The sequence below is a fragment of the Ovis aries genome, chromosome 14 (genome assembly GCF_016772045.2).
Source record: "Ovis aries strain OAR_USU_Benz2616 breed Rambouillet chromosome 14, ARS-UI_Ramb_v3.0, whole genome shotgun sequence".
NCBI classification, from domain to species: domain Eukaryota; kingdom Metazoa; phylum Chordata; class Mammalia; order Artiodactyla; family Bovidae; genus Ovis; species Ovis aries.
This window is the reverse complement of record NC_056067.1, coordinates 25,442,609-25,467,210: the sequence shown is the minus strand read 5'-3', so window position 1 is coordinate 25,467,210 and position 24,602 is coordinate 25,442,609. Positions and strand designations below refer to the sequence as shown.

General features: G+C 54.1%; 1 protein-coding gene across 3 annotated transcripts in view; it reads left to right on the top strand.

The window, feature by feature from the left end:
• CNGB1 (cyclic nucleotide gated channel subunit beta 1) overlaps positions 1-24,602 on the top strand; it is a 66,324-nt gene that overhangs the window by 3,012 nt on the left and 38,710 nt on the right. Inside the window, exons 6-15 of one of the 3 annotated variants that reach the window (XM_027977551.3) lie at positions 99-135; positions 1,659-1,734; positions 1,979-2,018; positions 2,373-2,532; positions 3,508-3,583; positions 4,760-4,796; positions 10,912-11,080; positions 11,976-12,353; positions 18,315-18,543; positions 19,204-19,240. In XM_027977551.3, coding sequence (XP_027833352.2) covers positions 99-135; positions 1,659-1,734; positions 1,979-2,018; positions 2,373-2,532; positions 3,508-3,583; positions 4,760-4,796; positions 10,912-11,080; positions 11,976-12,353; positions 18,315-18,543; positions 19,204-19,240 — 1,239 coding nt within the window. Of the gene's footprint in view, positions 1-98; positions 136-1,658; positions 1,735-1,956; positions 2,019-2,372; positions 2,533-3,507; positions 3,584-4,759; positions 4,797-7,000; positions 7,626-10,911; positions 11,081-11,975; positions 12,354-18,314; positions 18,544-19,203; positions 19,241-24,602 lie in introns of those variants that run through there. The other 2 variants (XM_060397985.1, XM_027977552.3) reach the window with 2 other exon arrangements.

Genomic DNA, 24,602 nt, shown 5'->3' with positions numbered 1-24,602 from the left:
CATCTGTCTCAGGCCTGGTTCAAACCTGGGTTTGAGTTGGGTTGACTGGGGGCTCTGGGCAGCCCTCTTGCTGCTAACAGGCTTCTTTTCTTTTTCAGATGAACCCAGTGGACCCTCCAGGGCTGAAGACCCAGGGTGAGTCCCTGTCCCCGAGCCCCATCTGTAGTGTGTGTGGTGGGCTCAGCATGCCCAGAGCTGAGGGTCCACCACTCCCTCTATGTATGACCTTGGACGTGCCTCTTGTCTCTTCTGGACCTCACTTTTCTCATCCACAGTATGGGGATGATGAGCCCTGTGCTGCTCATAGTTTTTTGTGTTCATTACTGGGAGATTCTCAGATAGGGGCCAAGGCATGGGTGAGCTGCTTAGGGGTGGGCCTTGTGTAGGTGGGTGCCACATGGAGGTGGGTACCACATGGAGGTGGATGCCCAGAGGCAGGATCTGGGCCACCATGGGGGACACTAGGGTGCCCAGTTGGCCTCACAACTGGCCACAGCTTCTGACTTCTCACGGTGCTTCCCTAGTGGCTCAGACAGTAAAGAATCTGCCTGCAATGCAGACCTGGGGTCTATTCCTGGGTCGGGAAGATCCCCTGGAGAAGGGAAACATAACCCACTCCGGTATTCTTGCCTGGAGAATCCCATGGACAGACGAGCCTGGTGGGTTACAGTCCATGGGGTCACCAAGAGTCGGACACGACTGAGCGGCTGACACTCCTGCTTCACTTGCTCTGACTTCTCAGAACTGACTGAGAGGGTGGCAGGCTGGGTGGTGACTGTGGCAAATGGGGGAGCCCATGTCCCACTCCTGGGAGGGGCCTCACTGAGCTCCCCCTGCCTGTGCCTTGATAGACTGTCAGGTCCTTGAACTCAGGCGTGTTTGTCTAGGTCACTGCCAAACCCCTAGTGACCAGCACAGTGCCTGCCGCACAGAGGCAACTCAGCACAGAAGAGACGAATGAATGAATATGCAATCACACACACCATTCATTGATTCATTGCTCCTACTTGCTCTCTATTCCTTTTGTCCCCTGGAGGCTGCCTAGGTCATGGGTCCCCAGGGTTACCCTGGAGACTAGTGAGACCAGTAAAGCCATTAAGGATGAAGGCACCCAGAGGACTCGCCAGCTTTCTTTTGGGCCACACCTGGGAGATGGGTTCCCCTAGGAGCATGGAGCTTCCCTGAAGAGAGTGGGGCTGCCTGGAATAGATGGATCTGGGGACCCAGTGTTTATCCCAGAGTCAGCTACGTAATTGGTGGGGCCCACTGCAGAATGAAAATACAGGATTAAGATGGTGACAATAGAGCATTAAACCAAACATGAGCCTTTCTAAGTATGGGGCCCTCTGTGACCACACTGTTCACATACCCATGAAGCCAGACTTCTCTGTGCCAGTCACAGGGAGCACCCCCCACCCCCCTGCTGCATTCAGGTCCGCAAGCAGCCCCAACTCTCATCTGCTGCCCAGGAGGCCAAGGCTGGGCCTGCGGTTCCAGAGCCTTGTCCAGCCTTGGGTCAGAATTTCAGTTTGGCGGAAGTCCCCTATCACTGGAAGCCCTTTAAGAGTATGCAGTTCCAGGTCCCCACTGTGCGGAATGGGAGCCGGGGAAGGGCTGATCACTTGAGTTTGCTCACCTGACCACTGGCCCCTCTGCAGGCCCGGGACCTGGCTGCTCCGGTGGTTCGAGCAAAATCTGGAGAAAATGCTGCCTCAGCCCCCGAAAATCTCTGAGGTGAGTTGAAGAAAAGGGAGAGCAGGCAGCTGACTACCCAGGAAGGGCCTACCTACTCCAGCAAGTGCTCCTCACTGCTGGGACCCTTGGAGGGGGACGGGTGCTCTCCTCCCTGGTGGGTCCTTAGTGGGGAGGAATGGAGGCAAGAGGGGCTAGCGATGGAGGGGAAGAGTGGGCGGGGCTGGCCAGGGCTTGAGCGCACCAGGCCTCTTCCTCCATGACGTCATTTCCTGTTTTGGCCCAGGGCTGGAGCGATGAGCCTACAGATGCTGCCTTAGGTCCAGGTACAGGGAAGGGGCCTGGGGAGGGGCTGCCTGGGATGGTCACAGACTGGGCTGGGGATACAAATGGGGCTCCAAGGGTGCTCTGGGAGTGGTTCAGCTTGCAGGGAACTGGCTGTTGTGGGAACCCTGAAACCCCTTCCCTAGTGCAGGCTGGGAAGCCAGGGACAGCCTCATGAAGGCCTGGACAAGGCCCTGCACCTCAGCTCCATGTCTGTCTGAGGATGGGGAGAGTTAATGCGGTCCTGAAGGGCTCCCCACTCAGTCACACTGGCACCTCGAATCTGGATCCCATGCCCTTAGGGGTTGCATTGAGCCCCCCACGTCATCCTTACCCCCTCCCTCTCTGTTACTTAGAGCCCCCAGGACCCGCCCTGGAGATCAAGCCCATGCCGCAGGCCCAGGAGAGCCCCTCCCTGCCGGCTCCTGGCCCCCCGGAACCTGAGGAGGAACCGACCCCAGAGCCCCAGCCCAGTATTCAAGCCTCCTCCCTGCCGCCCCTACAGGACTCTGCCAGGTGAGCCCCTCAAACACCTCTGCTCGCAGGGGCAGCAGGCTCAGTGCCTGGCCCCAGCCCAATACCGCCCCCGCCCCCCCAAAACGAGTCTTTTAAATTAGAAAAGTAACACAGGCTCCTGGGAGAAAATTCCAGTGGGTTTGCAGCGCCCTCTCCCTAGGCAATCACATCTGCAGCTTCTCCTGCTTCTGCACAATTCCGAGATGCAGACGAGCGTGGAGAACATTTCTCCTGCAAACATACATACCCGCAGCAGCAAACTCTAGATACGCTAGACTCTAGCAGTAGATTCCAGTTCATCTCACTTTTGTTTTTAACCTAAAAATATATCTTAGAGGTGGTTTTTACACATAAAGGTCAGTTCCACTCTTTCAGCGACTGCATACTACTTCATTATACTGATGTGCCGACATTTATTTAACCATTTGGTGGACATTTAGGTGGGTTTCCACTCTTGGAACAGGTAATATACTTGTACAGGCATCATCGCGTTCATGTGCAAGTGAATCAGAGGAAGTGGAGTTGTTGGCTCAAAGGATACGCGCATTTAAAATCAGGATGGCTACTTCCCTGGTGGTCCAGTAGTTAGGACTCCGCTCTTCCAGTGCAGGGGACACAGGTTTGATCTCTGGTTGGGAAATTAAGATCCCTCATGCCATGTGGCCAAAAAAATAAAATCAAGATGGGTACTGCTAAGTGCTCCCACCCTGGCAGTGTGTGAGGGGCTGGGAATGAATCTTAGAGGTGGGGTGGAGGGTGGCGGGGGACTGAGTTACTTGCTGGGCTCTGAACAGTCACCAGAGGCTCAACTAGGGAGGCCAGGGATGGGGCAGTGGTGTTCAGGGCTGGGCACTTAGGTTCTGGTTCATCTTCTGGCGGGTTGCTACCTGCCTTGGGGAGGGGTCTGACTCTAGCCTCAATCTTCCTATGAGTTCTCCTGCCTGGACATGCCCCTTCTCTCTCTCCCACTTGCAGGTTGATGGCATGGATCCTGCACAGGCTGGAGATGGCCCTGCCACAGCCAGTGATCCGCGGGAAGGGTGGGGAGCAGGTGGGTGCTGTCTTGGGGAGTAGGGATCCTGGGTAGTGGTGGTGGGAGGGTCCTGGGAGCTCAGACAAGGGTGAGATGGTCCCTGGTCAGGGAGGGCACAGACGGAAGATGGGAGCCTGTAACCGGAACTCAGCCCCCCTAGCCTGCCTGTCTGCATGGCTCATGTCCATTCCACACACACACACTCTCTGGTCACTGTGACTACAGTGACCGCCTGCCTGCTGGTCACAGTCAATGGGGAGGTGCTTCCATGCGGGGAGCAGAGAGGATGTGGGGTGCAGAGGAGGAGCCTCCCAGGAGCATCAGGGAGGACTTCCTAGTAGAGGTGGCCTTCAAGTTGAGACCTGAAGGAGGAGTAAGAAGAGGGTAGGAGAAAGTGAAGGGGGTGGTGTAGGAAGGGCCCTTTAGGCAGAAGGTCAGTATGTGCAAAGGCCCAGAGACAAGAGAGGCCCAGAATGTTCCAGGAAGAAGTGGGGCTCTTGGGAAGCCAGCGGGCCCCATGTGCATTTCTGACGACCTAGAGCCCCCACATGGGTTGGAGGGAGGAGCAGGGCACCCTACCTTTCCCTCTCCAAGAATCTGTCGCCTGACCTTTCTCCCTTGGACACAATTGAACATTTTCATAGAAGCACCTGGAATGGGAGGCCTGGGTGGTCGTCCCCTGTAGTGGAAGGTGGACAGGAAGCTTCAGGACTGCTTCCCTGCCGGCTGACCCCTCAGGCTCCATGTTCACACACCCTCTGTGGGCGGCAGAGGAAGGAATAGCTTTGGAGCTCCCCAAGAGGAGGGAAGAGGGCGTCCAGCAGCTGGAATGATTAGTGGGTGAAGATGCACTGACTGGGGGTCTCTGGGGATGGGCTGGCAGGGAGAGGCCTGCGTGCAGATGGAGCTTTGAGAGAACCCTCAGGGGAGGATGGGAGAGGGTTTTCATGCATAGAGAACCAGAGAGAGGGCAGCTAAGGCAGGTGCCCACCTGGGCAAAGGAGGTGAGATGGGACCAGGCAAGCGGTGAGCCTGATAGGGGAATGACTAGAGCAGCGGGCCACTTCGAGGGGGAGAGAGTGTCTCGGGCGCAGTGAGGAAACCTCTTACTCCCGGTGTGCCAGCAGTGCTGACTGAAGCAGGAAGGCTGGTGAGGAGCCCACAGAAACTGTTTCCCCATTTCTCCCCATACAGGAGTCTGACGCCCCAGTGACATGTGACGTGCAAACCAGTAAGTGACACCTTAGTGGGTCCTTGTGTGTGTCCCCGTGGGGGTTGTTTGGTCTGAGTGTGCATGGGCCAGGCAAGGACATGGGGATGGCCAGAGCAGCCAGTCTCCAGACCTGGACCTGGGAGAGCCCATGCTCTGCAGGCCACACTTCGGGTCAGCCTGGCCAGCCAGCCAGAGCCTGGCCCAGAATCAGATGGTGGTTGGAGACCCCCTCTTGGGGACCGGGGAGCCGAGGGGATGGGCACATAGGCAGGAACCTGGCCTGCCTGCCAGCTTCTATGCAGAAAAAATAATTCTGAGATCAAGTCGGATGAGCCTCCCTTCCTGCGAGGAAGCCCTGGAGAGAGTGTCCCATGGTTCCCTGGGCTAGTGGGTTTGGCTCAGCAGAGTCCCTGGTTATGGGGTTAAAGGAGAGAGATGGGCTTTCTCTGGGGGTACTGGACACCTTGAGCTGGGAGGGCATCCCCTCGCCTGTGGGGAGTGTGTATGGCTTTTTATTTCAGCCCTGCAGGAGAACTGGGCCCCGGAGGGGAGGGCTGAGATCCAGAATCTGCTCTTCCTTCATGTCATGGCCTCTGGAAAGGCATGTGGCATATGGGGCACCCACACATCCATTCATTTGTCTGTTCATTTGTTCATAAATGCTCATGGAGAGCTGCTGTGTGCCAGGCCTGTGATGAGAACTGGAGGTGAGCGGAGCAGAGTTCAGGCCCAGGGCAGTGGCCCTCTTTCACCCTGGATACAGGCCATTGGAATGTGGGCCCTGGGTGTCCCAGAGCTGCCTGCCCCAGCCCCACTATGGTGGCCTTTATGACCCACTCCAGTATTCTTGCCTAGAGAATCCCATGGACAGAGGAGCTGGTGGGCTGCAGTCCGTGGGGTCAGAGTTGGACACGACTGAAGCGACTTAGTGCACATGGTCACTCCGACACAGGGCGGCACGCACAGACTGGCTGACTGTGGAGCTCAGGCATGGGAGGCAATGGGGTTTGTGTAATCGTGGTAGTGTCGTGAAGGGAAGGCTTAGGGCAGGGTTCACTCAGTCTCGAGCTCACAGCCACCCTAAAGGGTGCAGAGCAGGGCTGCCCATGGCTATTGGGGTGGGCAGAAGGGCAGAGATGTGCCCAAGGTCACAGAGCAGTTGTCATGGAGCGATGACTAGAGTCCCTTGGGCCCAGCAGCAGCTGCTCAGCCAGGCCAAGGTTAGAGGATCGGAAGCCCTTCCCTGGAACAGAGACCCACCCCCTCCACTCCCAGGGGCCAGTGAGAGATCTGAGGATGGACCCCCGCCCCGCCCTCCGAACCCGGTCTCTGCTCCTCCGGAAGCCAGCTGTAGGCAGGACCTTGCGGTGTGCCTGGAGCATGTGGGTCATGAATGAAACCAGGGTGTGTCAATTTCCTTAGGGCCGCCATAACAAAGACCAGAAGTAGATACCCTCAAACGGCAGAAATGGACTCTCAGTTCAGGAGGCTGGGAGTCTGAAATCGAAGGGTTGGTAGGGCTGGTTCTGGGGCTCTGAGGTGGGCCCCGTGCCGCACCTCTCCCCTGGCTCCAGTGGCTGCTGGCCATCCTCGATGCCTCTTGGCATCTAGCTGCCCTCCAAGCTCTGCCTTTTCTGTGTCCGCCAAACCTCCCTCTCATGTCTTCTATAAGGAAGTGTCATTGGGTTTAGGTCCTTCCCATTCTAAATCCTGGAGAAGGCGATGGCACCCCACTCCAGTACTCTTGCCTGGAAAATCCCATGGACAGAGGAGCCTGCAGTCCATGGGGTCGCTAAGAGTTGGACACGACTGAGCGACTTCACTTTCACTTTTCACCTTCATGCATTGGAGAAGGAAATGGCAACCCACTCCAGTGTTCTTGCCTGGAGAATCCCGGGGACGGGAGAGCCTGATGGGCTGCCGCCTATGGGGTCGCACAGAGTCAGACACGACTGAAGTGACTTAGCAGTAGCATTCTAAATCCAGCATCACTTCACCCTGAGATCTTTAACTAGTGACACCTGGAAGAACTCATTTTCAAATAAGGTCCCGCTCACAGGTAACAGGGGTTAGGACTGGGATATAGTTTCTTGGGGCGAACACTGTTCAGATGAGGGTGGCCCTTCCCCTGCCGGTCCCCCAGACCCCCCACCCTTTCGCTCATTCACTCCCTCTGCCTGTCCACCCCGCCACCCACTCCTCTGTCTTCTCCTTTGTTTCAGGGGTGGTGGCAGCTGGAAGCCTCTGAAACAAAAGGGAAGGGAGCCTGGGAGAGCACAGATGGACACATGGACAGATGGATGGAAGGAGAGAAGGGTGCCCTGAAGAGAAGACCTGCGGGGGAGGGGAATGGGGTGGCCATTGAGCTCCCCACCCTCCTTGAACCCCCTACTGCCCACCCCCCACCAATCCCAGGCAGGGTGACGGGGAGCCAGTCCCAGAACTGCCCCTCACAGACTAAGGCTGCCCTTTTCCACCCGAGCAAGGGGAAGGCCAGCCCAGCAGCCTGTAGGGTCTAGGCTGGACAGCCGGAGGACCTCCCACCAGAAGGCTGCAGGGACGCCCACGGGCATGGCTTTGAAAGGACACCCACACAGTTCTCAGGACGGTGCCTGACACACTCAGCACCCCCAAAGGACGGTTTTTCCTGAAACAGGATCTCCTTAGGCTTGGCCATGTTCTTCCCCTCCAAAATTTGGGGACCACTAGTGGATGACATCACTATGCTTTAACTGACATTAAAAAGCATATGGTAGTACATCAAAGTTGTGATTGCATGATGTTACTGCTCCGGGTAAGGCTAAAGGGAGTACTTAGGTTTGAGACATGGGTGAATTAATAAGGCCCGCATATTGGGGTTGTCGGAAGGAGTCAGCCACGGGTCCTGAGCCAGTTGCCCTGGGTCCCAGCTGACCCACAAGATGTCTTTGTTTGGGGCAAGGAGGATTTTAAACATTGGCATTAGTTGTCGACATTGAAAACCAGGTGACTTGGCTCAGGAAACCCTGGCTTCTCATGCCAACTGGGAGTATCGGGCTGCCATGGCTCCACACTGTGCGCTGGGGACAGTCTGCGTGGCAGCTGCCACCTGAGAGCAGGGGCACCCTCCACTCTCATCTCCCCAGCTACACAGGCCTTGGGGTTTTGAGACCCCCGAGGTCTCAGACTGGCAACGAGGGGAGGGCAAGCTGGTAGAGGGAACAGGGTGAACATATGCCTGGCGGTGAGAGCGTACAGGGAGAGGGCTGGGCACTTCAGCTGATCGGGAGCCCAGAGTCCTTGATGCGGGAGGTAAGGCTAGAAAAGTCGGGGCCTGATGTCAGGGGACTAGGCTGTAGGTGACGGGGAGCCGTTGGAGGTGGTTGAGCAGGGCAGTGACTTCGCAGAGAGTACTCTGAGGCTAAGCTAGCATCGGAGGCAGAGAAGGCCGCTGAAGCAGGGGTTCTTGAACTTCAGGTGACATCTGGGGGTGGCTATGAAGAATGTCCCACACCCAGACCTCCCAATTTAAAGAGTGTGGGAGCCTGATAATCTGCACTTTCAAGAAGCACCCACTTGCTCAGATGATTCTGATGATGGTGTAGTGGAGAGGACCACACTTTGAGAAATACCCAGTTAGTGAGGAGTTAGTGCTTCAGGGACCAGAAGATGCGGGTCTGGGCTAGCGAGAGAGAGAGCAGGTGTCATGATCCAGGTGTGCCAGGGAGGATGAGGGTTTTAAGTACAGGCCAGGGCTTTGCCAGCAATCCAGGGACCGGGTGGAAGCCTTGGCCTAGAATCCATGCCCCTGGGCTCCCTGTCGGCTGGTCCTAGAAGCAGCAGCTCCCTCCCTGTATGGGGCAGTCGACCTGCGCTGCTGGAGTCAGCAGCCTGAAGACTGCCCTAGGCTGGGAGGATACTGCACAGGAAGGGGTGTGCCCTGAGGCACTCCAGGGTGAAGTTTAAGCCCTGGATGGAGCAGCAGTTTCCATGTGAGTTTGAGCATCCATAGCGCTTCGTGGCCCCATCTGTGACCTGGCTGCCTGGATGGACCCTGGAAAAGCCAGAAGAGCTAAGAGTCAGATGCCTGCAGAGAGGGTCCCACCTTACAGCTCCAGGGACAGTAGGGCCCCGCCCCAGAATTGGTACACCCTGCCTGCCCTTTCTGACTGGTGATCTCAGGCACCATCCTCTTCTTTGGCTATAAAATGGGGATAGGCCTGGCGCAGAGATGTAAGGAGGAAATGCTTGTAAAATGCCTACTCACTAATTAGTACCTAAAGAAAAAGGGTTAATGAGAGGGAAAGCAAGGATGTGAGCAAGGATGGCATCCAACGCCTGTCATGGAGTGGCTGCCAGTGCCGGGGAGGTGCTTCTAGGGCACGCTTGTCACCTAGGATAGCACCTGGGAAATGAGTCAGGGGACCTGGCCCTGCCTCTGGCATCCTGTGTGGCCTTAGACAAGTCACTCAGCCTGTCTGGTCTATAAAATGGGGAGAGGACTGTCCTTACCCTGCAGGGTTGCTGTGAAAGCTCATGAGCTCACAGGTCAGGGGATATTCTGTCCCATGGGTGGCCCCTGGGAGTCAAGCAGGAACTTGCACCCTCAAGGGGTGGTCCGGATGAAGACCCCACACCAAGGCTTGGTGACAACATAGAACAGTAAGCACCTATGACCTGTATGTCCCACCACTGGATTCAGGGCCACAGTGGGAGGATCTTCCCTGGTCAAAATCCAGGCTGCTTAGAGGGATAGGGGAGATAGGACTGTAGTCTAGGATGTGGTGGGCACCTCCTCTGTGAGGCAGGATAACATCCGTACCTGGAAGACAGGAGGCAGGAGTAGGGAGTGAGAACTCCTGGAAGGAGACTGCCCCTGAGCCTGGCGTGAGGGAAACACCCTATAAAAGAAAGCCTTAATCTGCATCTCAGTTTGCTCATCTGTAAAATGGGGACTAAAACATAAAAGAGGGAAAATAAAATGGGGATAATAGTTATTCCCACTTCAAAAGGTTGATGTGAGGACTAATTGAGTTAATCCATGGGTCACTTAGTACAGGGCCTGGCACATAGTAAATGCTCAATAAGTGTAGCTGGGGCTATTGTTATTATCCTGCACTATGAACAATAACTCCCAGAGTCAAAGGAGAAGACTTGAGGCCAGCTTCCACTTAAAGTCACCGTTAGTAATTCACACCTGGCTTCAGGCCCACCAAGACCCCTGGAGCTTTGGGGGACCACCTGCTCCCAGGTAATCTTCACCTTTCTCCCCGTTCTCCTGTCTGGGGGTGGGCTCAAGCTCCTGATGAACCTCCCCTGCACCCGCTTCTGCCACGCTCACAGCCCCACTTTCTCTGCCAGGGACCAGAGTCCATGGAGAAATGTTGAAAGTGAGACCATGTCCATGAGAAAGTCAAATTCCCTTGGAGGTGGAGCCTCCAGTTCAAGAGAAAATCTTTCTAGACTCCCAGATGCAGGTTCTGAGATTATGGGCATGAAGTATGCTGTCGGCAGGGGTGGCATCTGGAGAACAGGTGGTGAACAAGCTCCCTCTGTAGCCCTCGGGACATTCCGGGGCATTGCACCTGGATACGGCAGGGTGGACTTTGAGCACAGGTCTCATGGCGTCACCTGCAATACTGTGTTTGGAAGCATTGTTTCTGTACAGACCTCCAGGAAGGAAGCCCTGCTGAGAAACAAAGACTAATTATAGTGACAGCGTTAGTTGTTCAGTCTTGTCCGACTCTTTGTGACCCCATGGACTGTAGTCCAGGCTCCTCTGTCTGTGGGATTCTCCAGGCAAGAATACTGGAGTGGGTTTCCCTTCCCTTCTCCAGGTGAGATCTTCCTGACCCAAGGATCGAACTTGGGTCTCCTGCGTTGCAGGCAGATTCTTTACCATCTGAGCCACCAGAGAAGCCTTGTTTCAAAAGGAAAAAGAAAGGGGAAACTAATGGAAGGAGACAGGGTGAATTATTGTGGGCCCCCGTGCATCACTTTAGCACTGGCCTGGTTGTCAATGGCCCAGTGATAACTGCTGTTTCCACTGCTTGGATGAGAACTGGCGCGTGGCTGATGATGACCAAGGCTCCCTGTGTGGTCCCTGGGACTCAGAGGCCCAGGCCCACTCTCTCCCATACCGTGTCCCCTGTAGTCAGCATCCTCCCTGGAGAGCAAGAGGAGTCGGATCTCATCCTAGAAGAGGTTGACCCTCACTGGGAGGAGGATGAACACCAGGCGGGCAGCACCAGCATCAGCCCGCGGATCTCAGAGGCAGCTCCAGCTGATGAAGAGAAGGATGAGGTGGTGGAGCAGATGCCCAGGTGGGAGCCAGAGAAGGCCCTGAAAAAAAGATTGTCTGGGAAGATAACAGGCCTATGGTACAGAATCCCCAAGGTACAAAAGGGCAGAGAGCTGGGACCAAGCCTACCTTCTCCTCCCTCTCCCTCCTACCAGATACACATCTTTCTCCCCATGGGCACAACAGTTGCCAAGTTCTTCTGTAACTTTCCAGGGCCTATCTGAGCATATGTGACCATGGATCCCCTTCATTTTTTTTGCACAAAAGCATATCACATACATCGACGTTATTACATTCATTCAACAAGGTACCTTGAGATCTTTCCGCATTGAGAACATGGAGATCATACTCATTTTTCTCAACTGCATAGAATTTCATTGTATGGATATGCCAGAATGTACTTAACTTGTCCACTATTGATGGCCATTTTTATTATTTTAAATAATTCTGCCACAAGCACTCTTGTTCCATGTCCCTGAACGTGCATGTGTGTATATCTGCAGGATACATTTCCAGAAGGGAGTTGCAGGGTCATCAAGGAAGGGAGTGTGTAACCATGGTAGTGATGGCCAGGTCACCCTCTGCAAGGACAGAAGCTTCTCAGTTCAGTCCCTGTGGAGTCTTAGCTGCTCAAGTCAGGAGGCCTCAGGTCCACAGGTCCATGACCTACATTGCAAAGATGGGGAAACTGAGGACCAGGGAGGGTGAGGGGTGACCTAGGGTTGGCACCAGGGCGGTTGGGGGCCAGGACAGGCCCCTGATGCAGGGAGGGAGCCTTCATTGCTAGAGAGAGGCCAGGGCTCCCCAGGGGCAATCTTGCAGTTATAGGACATCCTACTGAGAACTGGGGCAGGAAGGGGACTTGGGATGCAGCTAGCTAAAAGTGACCTCATCTCTTGCCTCTGACCTCAACTCAGGGAGCTGCCTCGGATTCAAGAGGAGAAAGAAGATGAAGAGGAGGAGAAGGAAGACGGAGAAGAGGAAGAAGAGGAAGGCAGAGAGAAAGAGGAGGAAGAAGGCGAAGAAAAAGAGGAGGAAGAAGGGAGAGAGAAAGAGGAGGAAGAAGGGAGAGAGAAAGAGGAGGAAGAAGGCAGAGAGAAAGAGGAGGAAGAAGGCGGAGAGAAAGAGGAGGAAGAAGGCGGAGAGAAAGAGGAGGAAGAAGGCGGAGAGAAAGAGGAGGAAGAAGGCGGAGAGAAAGAGGAGGAAGAAGGCGGAGGGAAAGAGGAGGAAGAAGGCAAAGGGAAAGAGGAGGTGGAAGGCGGAGAGGAGGAGGAAGACGAAGAGGAGGTGCATGAGTAAGACACTTGTGTGCCTGGCTTAGGGATGACCCAGGGAGGGGCTGCTGTGGCTTTTGGGGTGGGAATGCTTTCTGCTGCTCATGGGAGCTCCTCGCTTTGTTCTGAGCTGTGTGCTGAACCGCTGAGCACTGATCAGAGAGGCTAGGGGGCTGCTGGGAGACCTCCACTGGGCTCATAATGACCTTGGGATTCACAATACCCAACACTCAACAACCACCCCCACCCCACCCACCCCTATACAGGCAAACAAATGTAGAATGCACCTCCACAAGAAGGAGGTTTTGGGGAGAGGATCCTGAACCACGTGAGCCGGACAGAAGGGCAGATGGCGAGATGGATGCACGTGGAGGTGACGCGCAGATGGCTGGATGCCTGAGTGGGGTTAGGGGGTAAGAGGCTGGACCGGACATGTAAAGGCAGGTGTCTGGTCTTGTAGGTGGAATTGAAAGTGGGGCTAGAGGAGGTGTCCGGGGAGTGAGTATGGATGAAGCAGAGACCCAAAGGCCAGATCGGAGTTCAGGAGGAACCAGAAAGGACCAAGGAGGAGGAGAGGGAGATGAGAAGAGGGTGGGACCTGGAGGCCCAGTTGGAAAGTGTTTCAAGGAGGCGGAAGTGAACTGCAGCCTCAGGAGCAGCCTGCATGGCCCAGGAAGAGTAACAGTGTAACTTGAAGTGGGGGGAGATGATCCTCCAGAGGTTCTGGATTGTGAAGGCCTTGATGACTTCCTGGGAGCAATAGGGAGCCGTGGAAGGTTTGTGAGCAGGGGAGTGATGCAGGCTGGCAGCTGCACTGTGCAGAGGTTGAAGCAGGAGGAGCATCGAGGTGGCTGGGTGATTTCATCTCTCCCCTCGATCAGACCGGGTGATTTAGTCCTTCCCCTTGATTCACCCCCTGGCGCTGTTCCCTGTCCCTGTCGTTCTACCCTCCCTGGTGCCCCTTGGCCCACACCCTGCCTCCCTGTCCCTTTGGCCATGGCGTAAGGCAAGACAGCGCTGCGAGTGTTAGGAGCCCAAGCTTTGCTTCTCTCAGCAGAGTGACCTGGGTGAGCAGCAGGTAGGCATAGATCTTCCGCCTCTATATCTGTAAAATGGGAGGTCTGGCAGGGGGGGATAATAGCCCCTGCCCAGTGGCCAGAGGGCCGGCTGAGAACAGATGCAGTAGGACCTGGTGTGGAGTATGTGGTCCATCAAAAACCACCAACCTTCTCATCTCTACTAAGAGTCACTTTTAGTCTCAGTCAGGAAGCAGTTAAATCATGAGACCACATAGGATTTGGGAGCTAGAAGCCTGCTTAGTCTCCTCTGCTTTGAGTCCGCGCTTGCCCAGTTCACATATAATCTTTCCATCCTTAGCAGGAGGCCATATAACTACTTGCTTGCCTCCAATAATGGGGCACTCACAACCTCTCAAAGGCTATCCATTCCATCCACACATACCTCTGACTTAGGAAATTATTTCTTCTGCCAAAACTAGGAGTGCTTCCTTTTGGCTTCTGTGACCTGGTCCTAATTCTGCCCTCTAGGCCCCTCCAGAGCCAGGATGCTCTCACTCTCAGGTGAGTGCCCCTCCCTTAGGTGAAGACCTTAGGTGCTGCTTGGGTCTTCATTAGGACAGCCCTATCTGCTCTCTTCTTTCCACTTGGCTCTGGGTATAGTGCAGAGCTCTGAGCTGTTCTGCCAGAACACACACATGCCCAACACACAGGCCTACAAATCCCTTTATATGCCATGGCTCTTGAACTAAAACACCACGTGAAGGACAGGGAGCCAGTGCACCCAGGCAAGCATACTAAGTACACATACGTTCTCTGTTCTCTGTTCTCTGCCTAATACACACGGGCACGCCGCATGTATCTGCACTGTGCATGCACACCTGCACACAGACACAGACATGCTGGATTATGTGCACACGTGCGTGTCTTCAGGGCGCTTATACCCCACACAGCCTGCGGACATGCACAGGTAACACAGGCACGGGGCACTCACCTGCACGCATCCACACTACACACAAGCACACGCATACAGTTACCCACACACTCCCAGGCACGCACCTGGTCACGCAAATATTTGCCCAGAACTTCAGACTCAGGGAACCTTGGAGCCTAGGTCCCCAAGTAAGGACAAGGGTCTTGTGATGACAGAGTAGCTGATCCCAGGCACAACGCCAGAGGGTGTCAGGCGTGGGACAGGCGGCCGGGCTGTTGCTGCCTGGGGAAGGATGCTCTTGCCAGCTCTGTGGAGACACAGGGGTTACTGATGACGCGCAGGCCCTGGTAACGGGCAGATGGTCGCCTAGCGACCCGATCTCTGCTGGCAACAGCTCGGCTTTTCCTAGCAACCACAGCCTTTTGGTCCCCACCTGGTCTCCCTGGGGGCGTTTCTACAGAGTTCCCTGCACATCCCCTCAATCTGATTAGAAGCAGGAGGGATTGGAGGCTCAGTCACACTGGCTCTGGAGTTCGCCTTGCAGACTCGGGGCTGGGCCAGGGCTCCCCAGTTCTCCACTGGCACGCACCGACCCGGGGCTTGGGATGAATGTCATTGCCCCCAGCTGAGCTCCTGCATCATGCGCGTCCCTGTTGGCAAAGTCAGCAAGACCCAAGTAGGTGCCTGATTCTCCCTAAGGGCTCCCCTCCTTCATTCTTTCGGGGTTGAGGGATGCCGGGCAAAGAGTCTACAGTGAGGTCCTTAAGTTGGGGACACGGCCTGCTTTGTGACTTGAGGGAGGAGCAGTGGACTGGTAAACTCTTGCCAGAGGCTATAGCTGCTACTTCCCACATCTTTAACTCAGAGAGCGAGGATCTCTGCGTTCCCCGCCTCAGCCAGTCTGTCTGAGCCTCTGCTTGCAAATCCCAGGAATTTGGGAGCTTTCCAGAAGCTCATGGCCTGCTGCTTCTGGGCAGGTCAGGAGGGGGCCTTGGCAGGCAGTGGGAACACTCCCAACCAGGGGCAATAAGATTTTTTGGTACATGGGTCCCCAAACAGCCCCTGGTGAGGCTGACAGGGCCACCATCGGGCCTGTTATGGTGTCTCCATAGCTGGAGATGTTTGTGTAAAATGTTCTTCCATCTCTGTGGGTGATTCATAGATCGCCTCCTCCTCTGGGATTAATAATAACTACGACAGGAACAGTCTTAATAACAGCTGTCAAATATTTGATGAGCACTTGTGTTCCCTGCCACATGCTGTGCCAGGGCTCCTACTGCTAATCCCATTTCACAGATGAGAGCACTGAGGCCCAGAGACAGCAGCCCACACATCCAGGTTGCCCTGGCAGCGAGCGCAGAGCTGGGATTGTGTCCCAGGTCAGGCTGGGCTCTTAAGCAGACATCTGGTACTGCAGACAAGGAACAGTTCAACTTACTTGTGTTTAGAGATGGAGAACCCAGATGACTCTGGACAGGGGGAGATTTTTTGACTTTTCTCTTGGCTTCTTACTGGCACTTCTGACCTCACTCAAATAAGCCAGGCTGGGACTTCCCTGGTAGTCCAGTGGTTAGGACTCTGTGCTGTCAATGCAGGGTTATGGCTCTGATCCCTGGTCAGGGAACTAAGATCCCACATGCCGTGCAGTGTGGCCAAAAAACAAACAAAAAAAAAGGCCAGGCTGTATGGTAGAGGCTGGACAAGTCCTACCCACTTGACAGATAAGCAAATGGAGGCTTCCCAGGGACTTGCTTTCCAGGCCTGATTCTAGAATGAGCAAGACCCCAGGAAGTCTCTGACTGGGACTGTGGGAAGCTCATTTTCTGGGCCTTCATGCTCTGAGAACCGAGGAGGCCACTGCATCTGTTTCAGGGAAGGAGAGTCAAGTCAGCTTCTTGCAGCACCAGCCTATCCACCCCTTCTGGGCAGGGCCTTCTTCTCTGTTAGGCTTGAGGGCATGGTTTCTGTAATACTTTTAGAAGCCCTCCAAGAACATGGGCATCCCAAGTGGTGCTAGTGGTAAGAACCCACCTGCCAATGCAGGAGATATAAGAGATACAGCTTTGATCCTTGAGGCGGGAAGATCCCCTGGAGGAAGGCATACCAACCCACTCCAATATTCTTGCCTGGAGAATCCCAAGGACAGGGGAGCCTGGTGGGCTACAGTCCATAGGGTCAGAAAGTGCAGACACGACTGAGGCGACTTAGCATGCAAAGAACATTTAAATTTCTTTCAAAAGCAGGCCCAACAAATGAACTTTAAGATGGAAGAGAATATTTTAAATATAATATTACCATGTCAATCTTCATATAAATGCAGTCATAAAATATATATATGGAGGAAGGGGCCCATGAAGGCTGAAGTGCCAAGCCCTGTGAAAGCCATAATATGCCCTTTTCTTTAAGAAAATCTGTTTCTTCCTGGGCAGGATAGAATCTGACAACTCAGGTGCCTCAAAATGGAAATATGTATACAATGAAGAGAAAGAAAATGAGTTGGGTGCTTGAATCCTCCAGACACTCAGGTCACTCATCCACATCACCTGGGGCTGTGCAGACACTCAGAGGCTGGCAGTGGAATATTAAGGACTTGGCACTGGGGTCAGATATGCCCATCTTTTATCCAGGTTCACCTGGTACAGGCTATGTGACCTTGGCCAGGCCATCTGACCTCTCTGAGCCTCCAATTACTAAGCTCAAATGGGATCAATCGCAGCTGGGCTATTAGGGTCATTTGGGTGAGGATTTGGTGGGACAAGTGGTTGGCCCTGTGCCTGGCACTCAGCCCCTGGGAACTGCTGTGATAATATGATTGCTGGCCGATTCCTTCTCCCAGGCTGCTGTCTCCAAACCAACTGGGCCCCATCTCCTCACCCACCTCAGAGGCTGAGACTTGCCTCTTTGGGTAGAGGACAGGGGATTCAGGTTTTCTGGGCAGCAGAAAGAGCATCCTCCATTAGCTCCTCGGTGACAATGGTCCATGGTGTGGGTTGAGGCTGCTAGGAAGCCAGATCTAATTCTAACCACAAAAATCACATTAGCCCTTGGTCCCAAGTCATCATTTTAATCCAGAGACTGCACACAGGCATCTCAGGGCCCAATTTAGCCTGGAGACAGGCTCTTTGAGATATTGACATATTAATATAGATGTCAATGTAGATCATACATATTTTAATATAGATATTAGTTTGGATTAATTATCAGCCTCTAAAGATGGGGAGATTCCACATTCAAATGTGTAGTTCAGTCTTTTCTTGAAAATCAGCAGATCTGGCCACGGGGCACCCATTCCAAGCAGAATGGAGTTGCTGATTCAGATGGGCAGGGGTTCTCTAATTTGCCATATTCTCCTCTGCTCCCTATAGTCTAACCCTGGCCCCCTGTCACTCATGTGTGCCTTTGCCTGGGCCAGGGGCCCCTGAAACCTTCAGCAATTGCAGTGTGGCTCTGGTCTCATGACATCCAAAGAAATCAGGGTGTGTGTCTGAATTTTGAGTGATGTGGGACAATATGCTGTGTGATTTTGGTCAGGCCAATTGACCTCTCTGGGCTTCACTTTTCTCATACTTCCTTCTCTGCCTCCATCTTCAAGGTTGTCTGGAGACTCTAAGAGGGGAAATGCTGGGCATAGATTTTGAACACCATACAGTGCCCATTAGTCTCCCCTGCTGCAGAGGATGTTTCCTCAACACCATGCTCCAGGATTTTCTTTGCACATGCTGTTCCTATTTCCTGGACACCATTCCCCACCTATTTCCAACTCACAGGCCACCTCCTCTGGGAAGCCCTCCTAATTAGCAGAATTGTGGCTGTGCCCTTCACAGCCGCTTGCTCCAGCACATGATGCAGACTGTGAGATTGTTAACAGGACGTGGTATCTGCCGCCTGCCCGGTGCTGGGAGCTTCAAGAGGCCGGGGATGATCCTTAGGCATCTTTGTGTCCCAGCTCCTGGAACAGAGCCTGGCACTCAGCGCAGCTTAGAAAACATTTAATATCCCTAACCCCAGACCTTGCCTCCTGCCCCCTCACAGTCACAGTGTCCTGCTGGATAGTTACCTGGTGGCACAGAGTGAGGAGGACCAAAGCGAAGAAAGTGAAACCCAGGACCAGAGTGAAGTGGGCGGAGCCCAGGACCAGAGTGAAGTGGGCGGAGCCCAGGACCAGAGTGAAGTGGGCGGAGCCCAGGACCAGAGTGAAGTGGGTGGAGCCCAGGAGCAGGACGGAGTAGGCGGAGCCCAGGACCACAGCACCTCACACCAGGTATGGAGCAGCGCCAGGCCTCGTGCCCTGGCTACGTTGGAGGCCTGGGGCAAAGTCAGTGGAAGGGGCTGGGGCCTTGTCCACTTTGTGTATGGGGGGTGGGGGGGGGGTGAAGGTTCAGCTGATGAGATGCCCACCGAATGGAGAAGAGTGGGCTGGTAGTTGCCGTAAGGCCCTGCTTGTGTCAGGGATCAGATGGCATCAAGAAGGGCCTTGGCGACATGGCCATGAGTGGGCAGCAGTGGTCCTGGACTCCAGTCCTCATGTGGCTATGTGACTCTATGGGCCTCAGTGGTCACCTCTGTAAAATGGGGCTAAAAACCCCTCTCCAGAGTTTTGTACACGGCTGTAGGCTGTGAAATGTGGTGCCAGGCGGAGAGTGCCGGGGGGGCTGCTTTAGTTGCTTTGTCTCCACACACAAAGGGTTGCCCGAGAATTTCCCCTCATGATATGTGACAGGTCCAGGTGTTGGGGCCTGGGGCTCCTGTGTGCACTGGACGCCCCAGAAGGTGGGCTGAAGGTGTAACCAGCGGGCAGGGTAAGGAGTAGACTTGGGCCCATGAAGATGCCTGAGGGCAGATCCCCCGACACTGGCTGGGCTGGACCAGGGCAGGGATGGTTGGATGGTCACTGCTTTGGTTTCCTCTTTATCTTTCACAGGAGCTGCAAGAAGAGGCCTTGGCCGACAGCTCAGGAGGTAGGTGTGCAGTGGGGGTGGGGTTGCATACGAATGCCCAGGCTTCTTTGAGGCTGAGGGTAGCCAGGGCACAGGGGCAAGCCCTCGCCCTCTGCCTCTCAATTCCTTCCGCTCCCCAACGCATCCCATCCTCAGGCAAAACCCATTTTCTGCATCTTAGGACCACATAATCAGAGTCTGATGATGTATTTCAAAGGCCCCAAAGGAACTGCCTTGAGGCCCTGCCCCCCACCTTCCCCCCACCCCCACCCCACCAGGACTGCAGGTGTGTGTGTGCTCACTCACTCAGTCCTGTGTGACTCTGCAACCCCATGGACTGGCGCTCACCAGGCTCTTCTGTCCATGGGGTTCTCCAGCCAAGAATACTGGAGCAGTTTGCCATTTCCTACTCCAGGGGAATCTTCCTGACCCAGGGATCGAACCCACATCTCTAGCATCTCCTGCACTGACAGGCGGGTTCCTTACCACTGCACCATCTGGGAAACCCCAGGACCCCAGGAGGCCTAGGGAAACCCTACTCCCAGCTAATCCCTCCTGCCAACCTCTTCACTGGGTCCACAACTCTCTAGGCTACAGACCAGTGAGAGTTTGGCTCAAATGTATCATACTTGAATGAAAATTGGGACCAGAGCTTGCTGAAAGCATGTCCTAGACTCTGTGTCTTTTGAGTTTTTCCTTACTGCTGAGATCTTTGGTACAAGTTTGGTCATTTGTCACTCTGACCCCTAATCCTGAGAACTTCAGGGACGACAGGCCAGAGTCTAGGAGAGTGAGGCCAGCTGGACCCTGAACCCAGGCCTTGCAAACCTCCACAATCCTCAAAGCGCTAGTAGTGCTCCAGACGCCCTGGAAGGCAGACAGACCATTTTATAGATGAGAAAACTGAGGCTCTGTGTGGGCAGCAAGGACACAGACCTTCATGTCACTCCTGGCTCCCCTCCTCCTTCCTTTCTGTGTGACCTGGAGCCAGTCTGTGACCTCTCTTAACTGACTTAGCTTCCAAGTCAAGAAGAGGGGCAGTAACAGTACCTACCTCACTGGGTTGTTGGGCAGAGTGGGGGTGACCTTGTATCCCTGGCCCTGAAGGAAGAGACCATAAATGGGGTCATGAGCCTGTTTCCCAGGCAGCCAGCGTTGGAGATGGGATGGACCCAGGTGTCTTAACCCCAGGTGTCCTGAGTCTGCTTCCCACCTGGTCTTTGAAAAACATGCTCTGTTAACTTTAGCCCAAATCTACTGGAAACCTACTAAGTCTGCACCCCACAAAGATGAGCAAGACCAGGATCAGGGAGTGCAAACTAGGGTTCCATGGGGCTGGTTCCACCAGGTCATTTGGAAGCAGGTGACCTGGGAATCACACTTTGAGAAACACTGAGGCATGGCTCTCTGTCTGCTGCCGCTTGAAAGTGTGGCTCTCAAACCAGCAGCTTTGGTGTCACCTGGGAGCTGCTTTAGAATGCAGAATCCCAGGCCCCACACCACCCAGCTGAAGCAGAACCTGCTCCGTGACAAGATCCCTGGAGGTTTCTCTGCACATTTGTGTTTGAGAAGCAGTGGCCTTGAGTCGTAGTTCTCATGACTGTGATTGCAATCATTTGGGGGAGATTTTAAAATATCCTGGTGCCAGTCCTCACCTCAGACCATTAAATCAGAATCTCTGGGGGTGGGCCTGGGCATCAGGCATTGCCAGGCCTTCCTAGGCAATTCCAATATGCAGCCTATTTGGGGAACCAGGAACCTAGGAAAAGTTATTGTGTCTGGTTGGAAGTGAAATTAATTGAGCTCCAGGGTTTCTTTAGGATGGAAAATCCTACCGGATTAAGAATGTTTGAGTGTTAGCCTAAGAGCCTGAGGAGTTCTAGGTTCTTTGATTGTAAAGTAGGAAATGCTATGATGGTTGGTTAAGGAGAGAAAGTGCCAGAACTGGGTGGTGCTCAGGGCTGTCTCTCAGAGCTGTGGGTGGACCAGCCACACGACTGGTGTTGCCCTCCAGGGACAAGAGTGGTGCTTCAGACTCTGGGTGCACTGCTGCAAGTGCAGGTGGGCCCTGGGCTGGTCTGTGTTGGCACTGGTGGGGAAGAGCCCCACCTTCTCTGCCTCTCCCAACTCTCTGCTCCTCATTGCAGTCCCCAGGGTCCTGCCTCTGCCTGAGACCCCCTGGCCTCAGCACTATGGCTAAACCAGGCCGGGACATGGAGCTGAATCACCTAGTCCAGGATCAGTCGCCTGGCCAAGTGACCCCCAGGCTTGCCCCCCCAAACCTGGTGGAGCACCTCCCTAATGTGCCCAGCTACCGCCCCTCCATCACCCGCATCCCTGTCCTCATCTCCCGGAGGACAAACTTGTCCAACTCCAGCTTCATCAAGGAGACCAGGAGCTCAGCCCGTCGTCTAGGTAGCGTGAAACTGCCCACCCAGCATGCTGGTGTCTGTGTTGTGTGTTTCTGCATGGCTTGGGCTGCTTTCTGCATGGGTGTTGTGGTCTTGGTGTGGGACTGCTATTTGGGCTCCTAGAAAACCACCCCTTCTTCCTCTGCTGACCAGTGCCTTCGTCTTGCTTTGTGGTGATTTAAGGTATAATAGACCCCTTCTCTCTGCGCCTAAAATTCCACAATTCGTAATTCACTTTTGGGGGTTAAACGTGGCATTTTGCAGATCATCAGTTTTTATATGGGTTAGTCACTCATACCCTAGTTTAAACAAGTAATTCAGATCTCCAGGCCAATGAAGAGGCTTGGATCAAGGAGCTGGGTCGGGGGAAGAATAATCAGAGGGAAATGGACCAGGATACAAGGTGAAGGTCCACTGCAGACAGAGTCTACTGACCTTGAGAGTTTGCTGGGAGCTGGACTTTCTGAGGACTGTGGCTGGCTGCCCAGCAAATTCCCTTTCAGGACAGGAGAGGCCCCCAGGTGTTGACAGGCAGACCCAGAGGAGAGGTGTCCTCAGGGGCCAGTGCAGAAAGAGAGCCTGTCCGGACCCATTTAATTGTGACAGGGTCCCCATAGTGGCCTTTGGGCTCCTGCTATTTGTTGCCTGCTGACAAAGAGCTGGGGGACATGCTGGTGCCTCGCGGCAAACCCCTGTCACTTTGAGTCTGCCTTGACTCAAACCAGACCTGCCTGTTTTGCCTTTGATTCATTTGTTTGCTTTAGGATGACACTGGGCAAGGTTGTCTGTGGTATCCACAGGCAGGTCGAGCTGAACATTTCATGAGAAGAGATCCACTCTTATTCTCCCCTCCTCCTGGCTTGAGGTGGGCACAGAGTGGGGGTGAGGTGGAGTAAGATCAGCCTGCCTGGCCAAGTGACCCCAGGGCTTGTTCAGTTAGCAGAGACAGCAGAACACCCAGGGTTGGGGGTGGCGGTGGCTCGGGGTGGCTCAGGGCTGTCTCTCAGAGCTCTTGGCTAGACCAGCCTCATGACTGGTGACGTTCTCCACATGAGCTACTGGGGACGACATGCCAAGCTCAATCTTCCAGGCCAGCCCTAAATCTCACTCCAAAGGGTCCCCCATGTCCTCCACCCTTACATCACTTCTTGATTTTTGTATAGTCTGTATCAACTCTGCTGGAAGAGGGCATGGCAACCACTCCAGTATTCTTGCCTGGAGAATCCCATGGACAAAGGAGCCCGGCAGGCTACAGCCCATAGGACCACAAAAAGTCGGACACGACTAAAGTGACTTGGCACTCATACATGCAAGCATGTACCAACTCTGAGCTTATTTGCTTACTCATTTTTTCATTCAATTCAGTGTATTTAAATAGGAAGCTTTACATTATAATTCAAATGGAAAACCAGCCTGGCCTGCCATAAATAGAAGGGCATAAATAGAAATAACCACAAAGACATGGGGAACTAGGTCATGTTGGTAATTTCTAGTGAGGTGGGGGCCTGCTGAAGGCTCATAGCTGAGTCTGCGGAAGAGAACTAGGACAGGTCTGGGAGGCGTTGAGGCCATAGCAGCACTAATCTGAGGTTTCCTCTCTGCCCACGCTGGATCCAGAGAGGACAGGAAAGGGAGGAATGGTCTCATTCTGTGTCATCCTTTGTTTTGGCTGTGCCATCTAAAATCATCGCGTGCCTTCTCTGATCCCTGGGAGCCCCACGCTTTGAGAAACAGTCGCAGTGACACATTGGGACGGTGGTCTGACCCAACTGTGATTGACACACAATGATTTTAGATGCTGTGGCCGAGGCAATGACAGCATGCAGTGAGTGACAAGATTATTTCCATTTCAGTGGTTCTGCGTGGCACAGAAGTCTGTAAGTAGGCTGGTCACCAACCTCAGGATGGGCTGAGAGTTTTAGCTCTGGAACCAGGATGCCTGGGTCCAAACCTGGGCTCTGCTGCTGGTTTCTTAACCTCTCTGTGCTTCAGTTTCCTTCTGCACAAAATGGGGACAATGATAACAATGACCTCATAGAGTGGCTGGAAATGACGAAAGGGTTTATATATACATATAAATAAAGCACTTAGTGTTTAGTGAAACAAATGCCTAGTAGGCACATAGGAAGTGCTTAACAGTAAATATTATTATTCTCTAAACCAATTTAAGCATACAATATTATTCTTTGTATTCTTAACCACAGATTCTTATTCTATAAATCAGTATAATATAAACAAATATGATTTCTGTTTTGAGTTCCTACTCTGTCAAACTGGCAGGAAATGAAACATTGGGTTTAGGAGGTCCCCCTACCTTTGAGAGTGACTGAGTTTGTAGGGTCTTATGCAGGGTGAGATAGGGGGTGAGGGGACCACGTGGTCCCTCCCAGGCTCCCTTGGACAGCCTCATGGATGTTGAGGCCATGGTGTTTTTTTGCTGCCGGGGGTGCCATGCTGGAAGCACCTGGGGCCCTGAGCATTTTTGAGACGCTGCCTTAGTCCTGGCTGCCTCCATGCCCCCAGCCCACCTCCAGCTCCCCTCTCCCGAGGTCTGTGGGAAGCAGGGGGAGGTCCCTGCTACCTCATGGCTCTCTCCTGCTTTGCACAACCTGGGGCATCTCTGGTGAGTCTAGTAAAAGTCCTGCTCATCCTCCTTTCCTGAGGGCTTAGGGTTAGGTCAACAAATGCCCCAGAGTCTTGAGGTCTGCTTACGTTCCCTCCACCAACCTTCATAATGTGCTGGCTTTCCCCATGTGGCCATTGAAAAAAGCTCACAGATCCAAATGTTTCAAAACACACCCCTCCACATTTTGGGGGTGTGCACCTGCCTTGCTGGTACCCAGACCTGCACCTGGCTACTATTGCGTGGTTTGGCCCAGGTGTAGTGGGGAGTGGGGGCACCCTCCCAGCCCCTCAGCATCCTCTGAGCTCTGCCTAGGGGCAGACCTGTCCCCACAGTCCCAAGGGAGGGT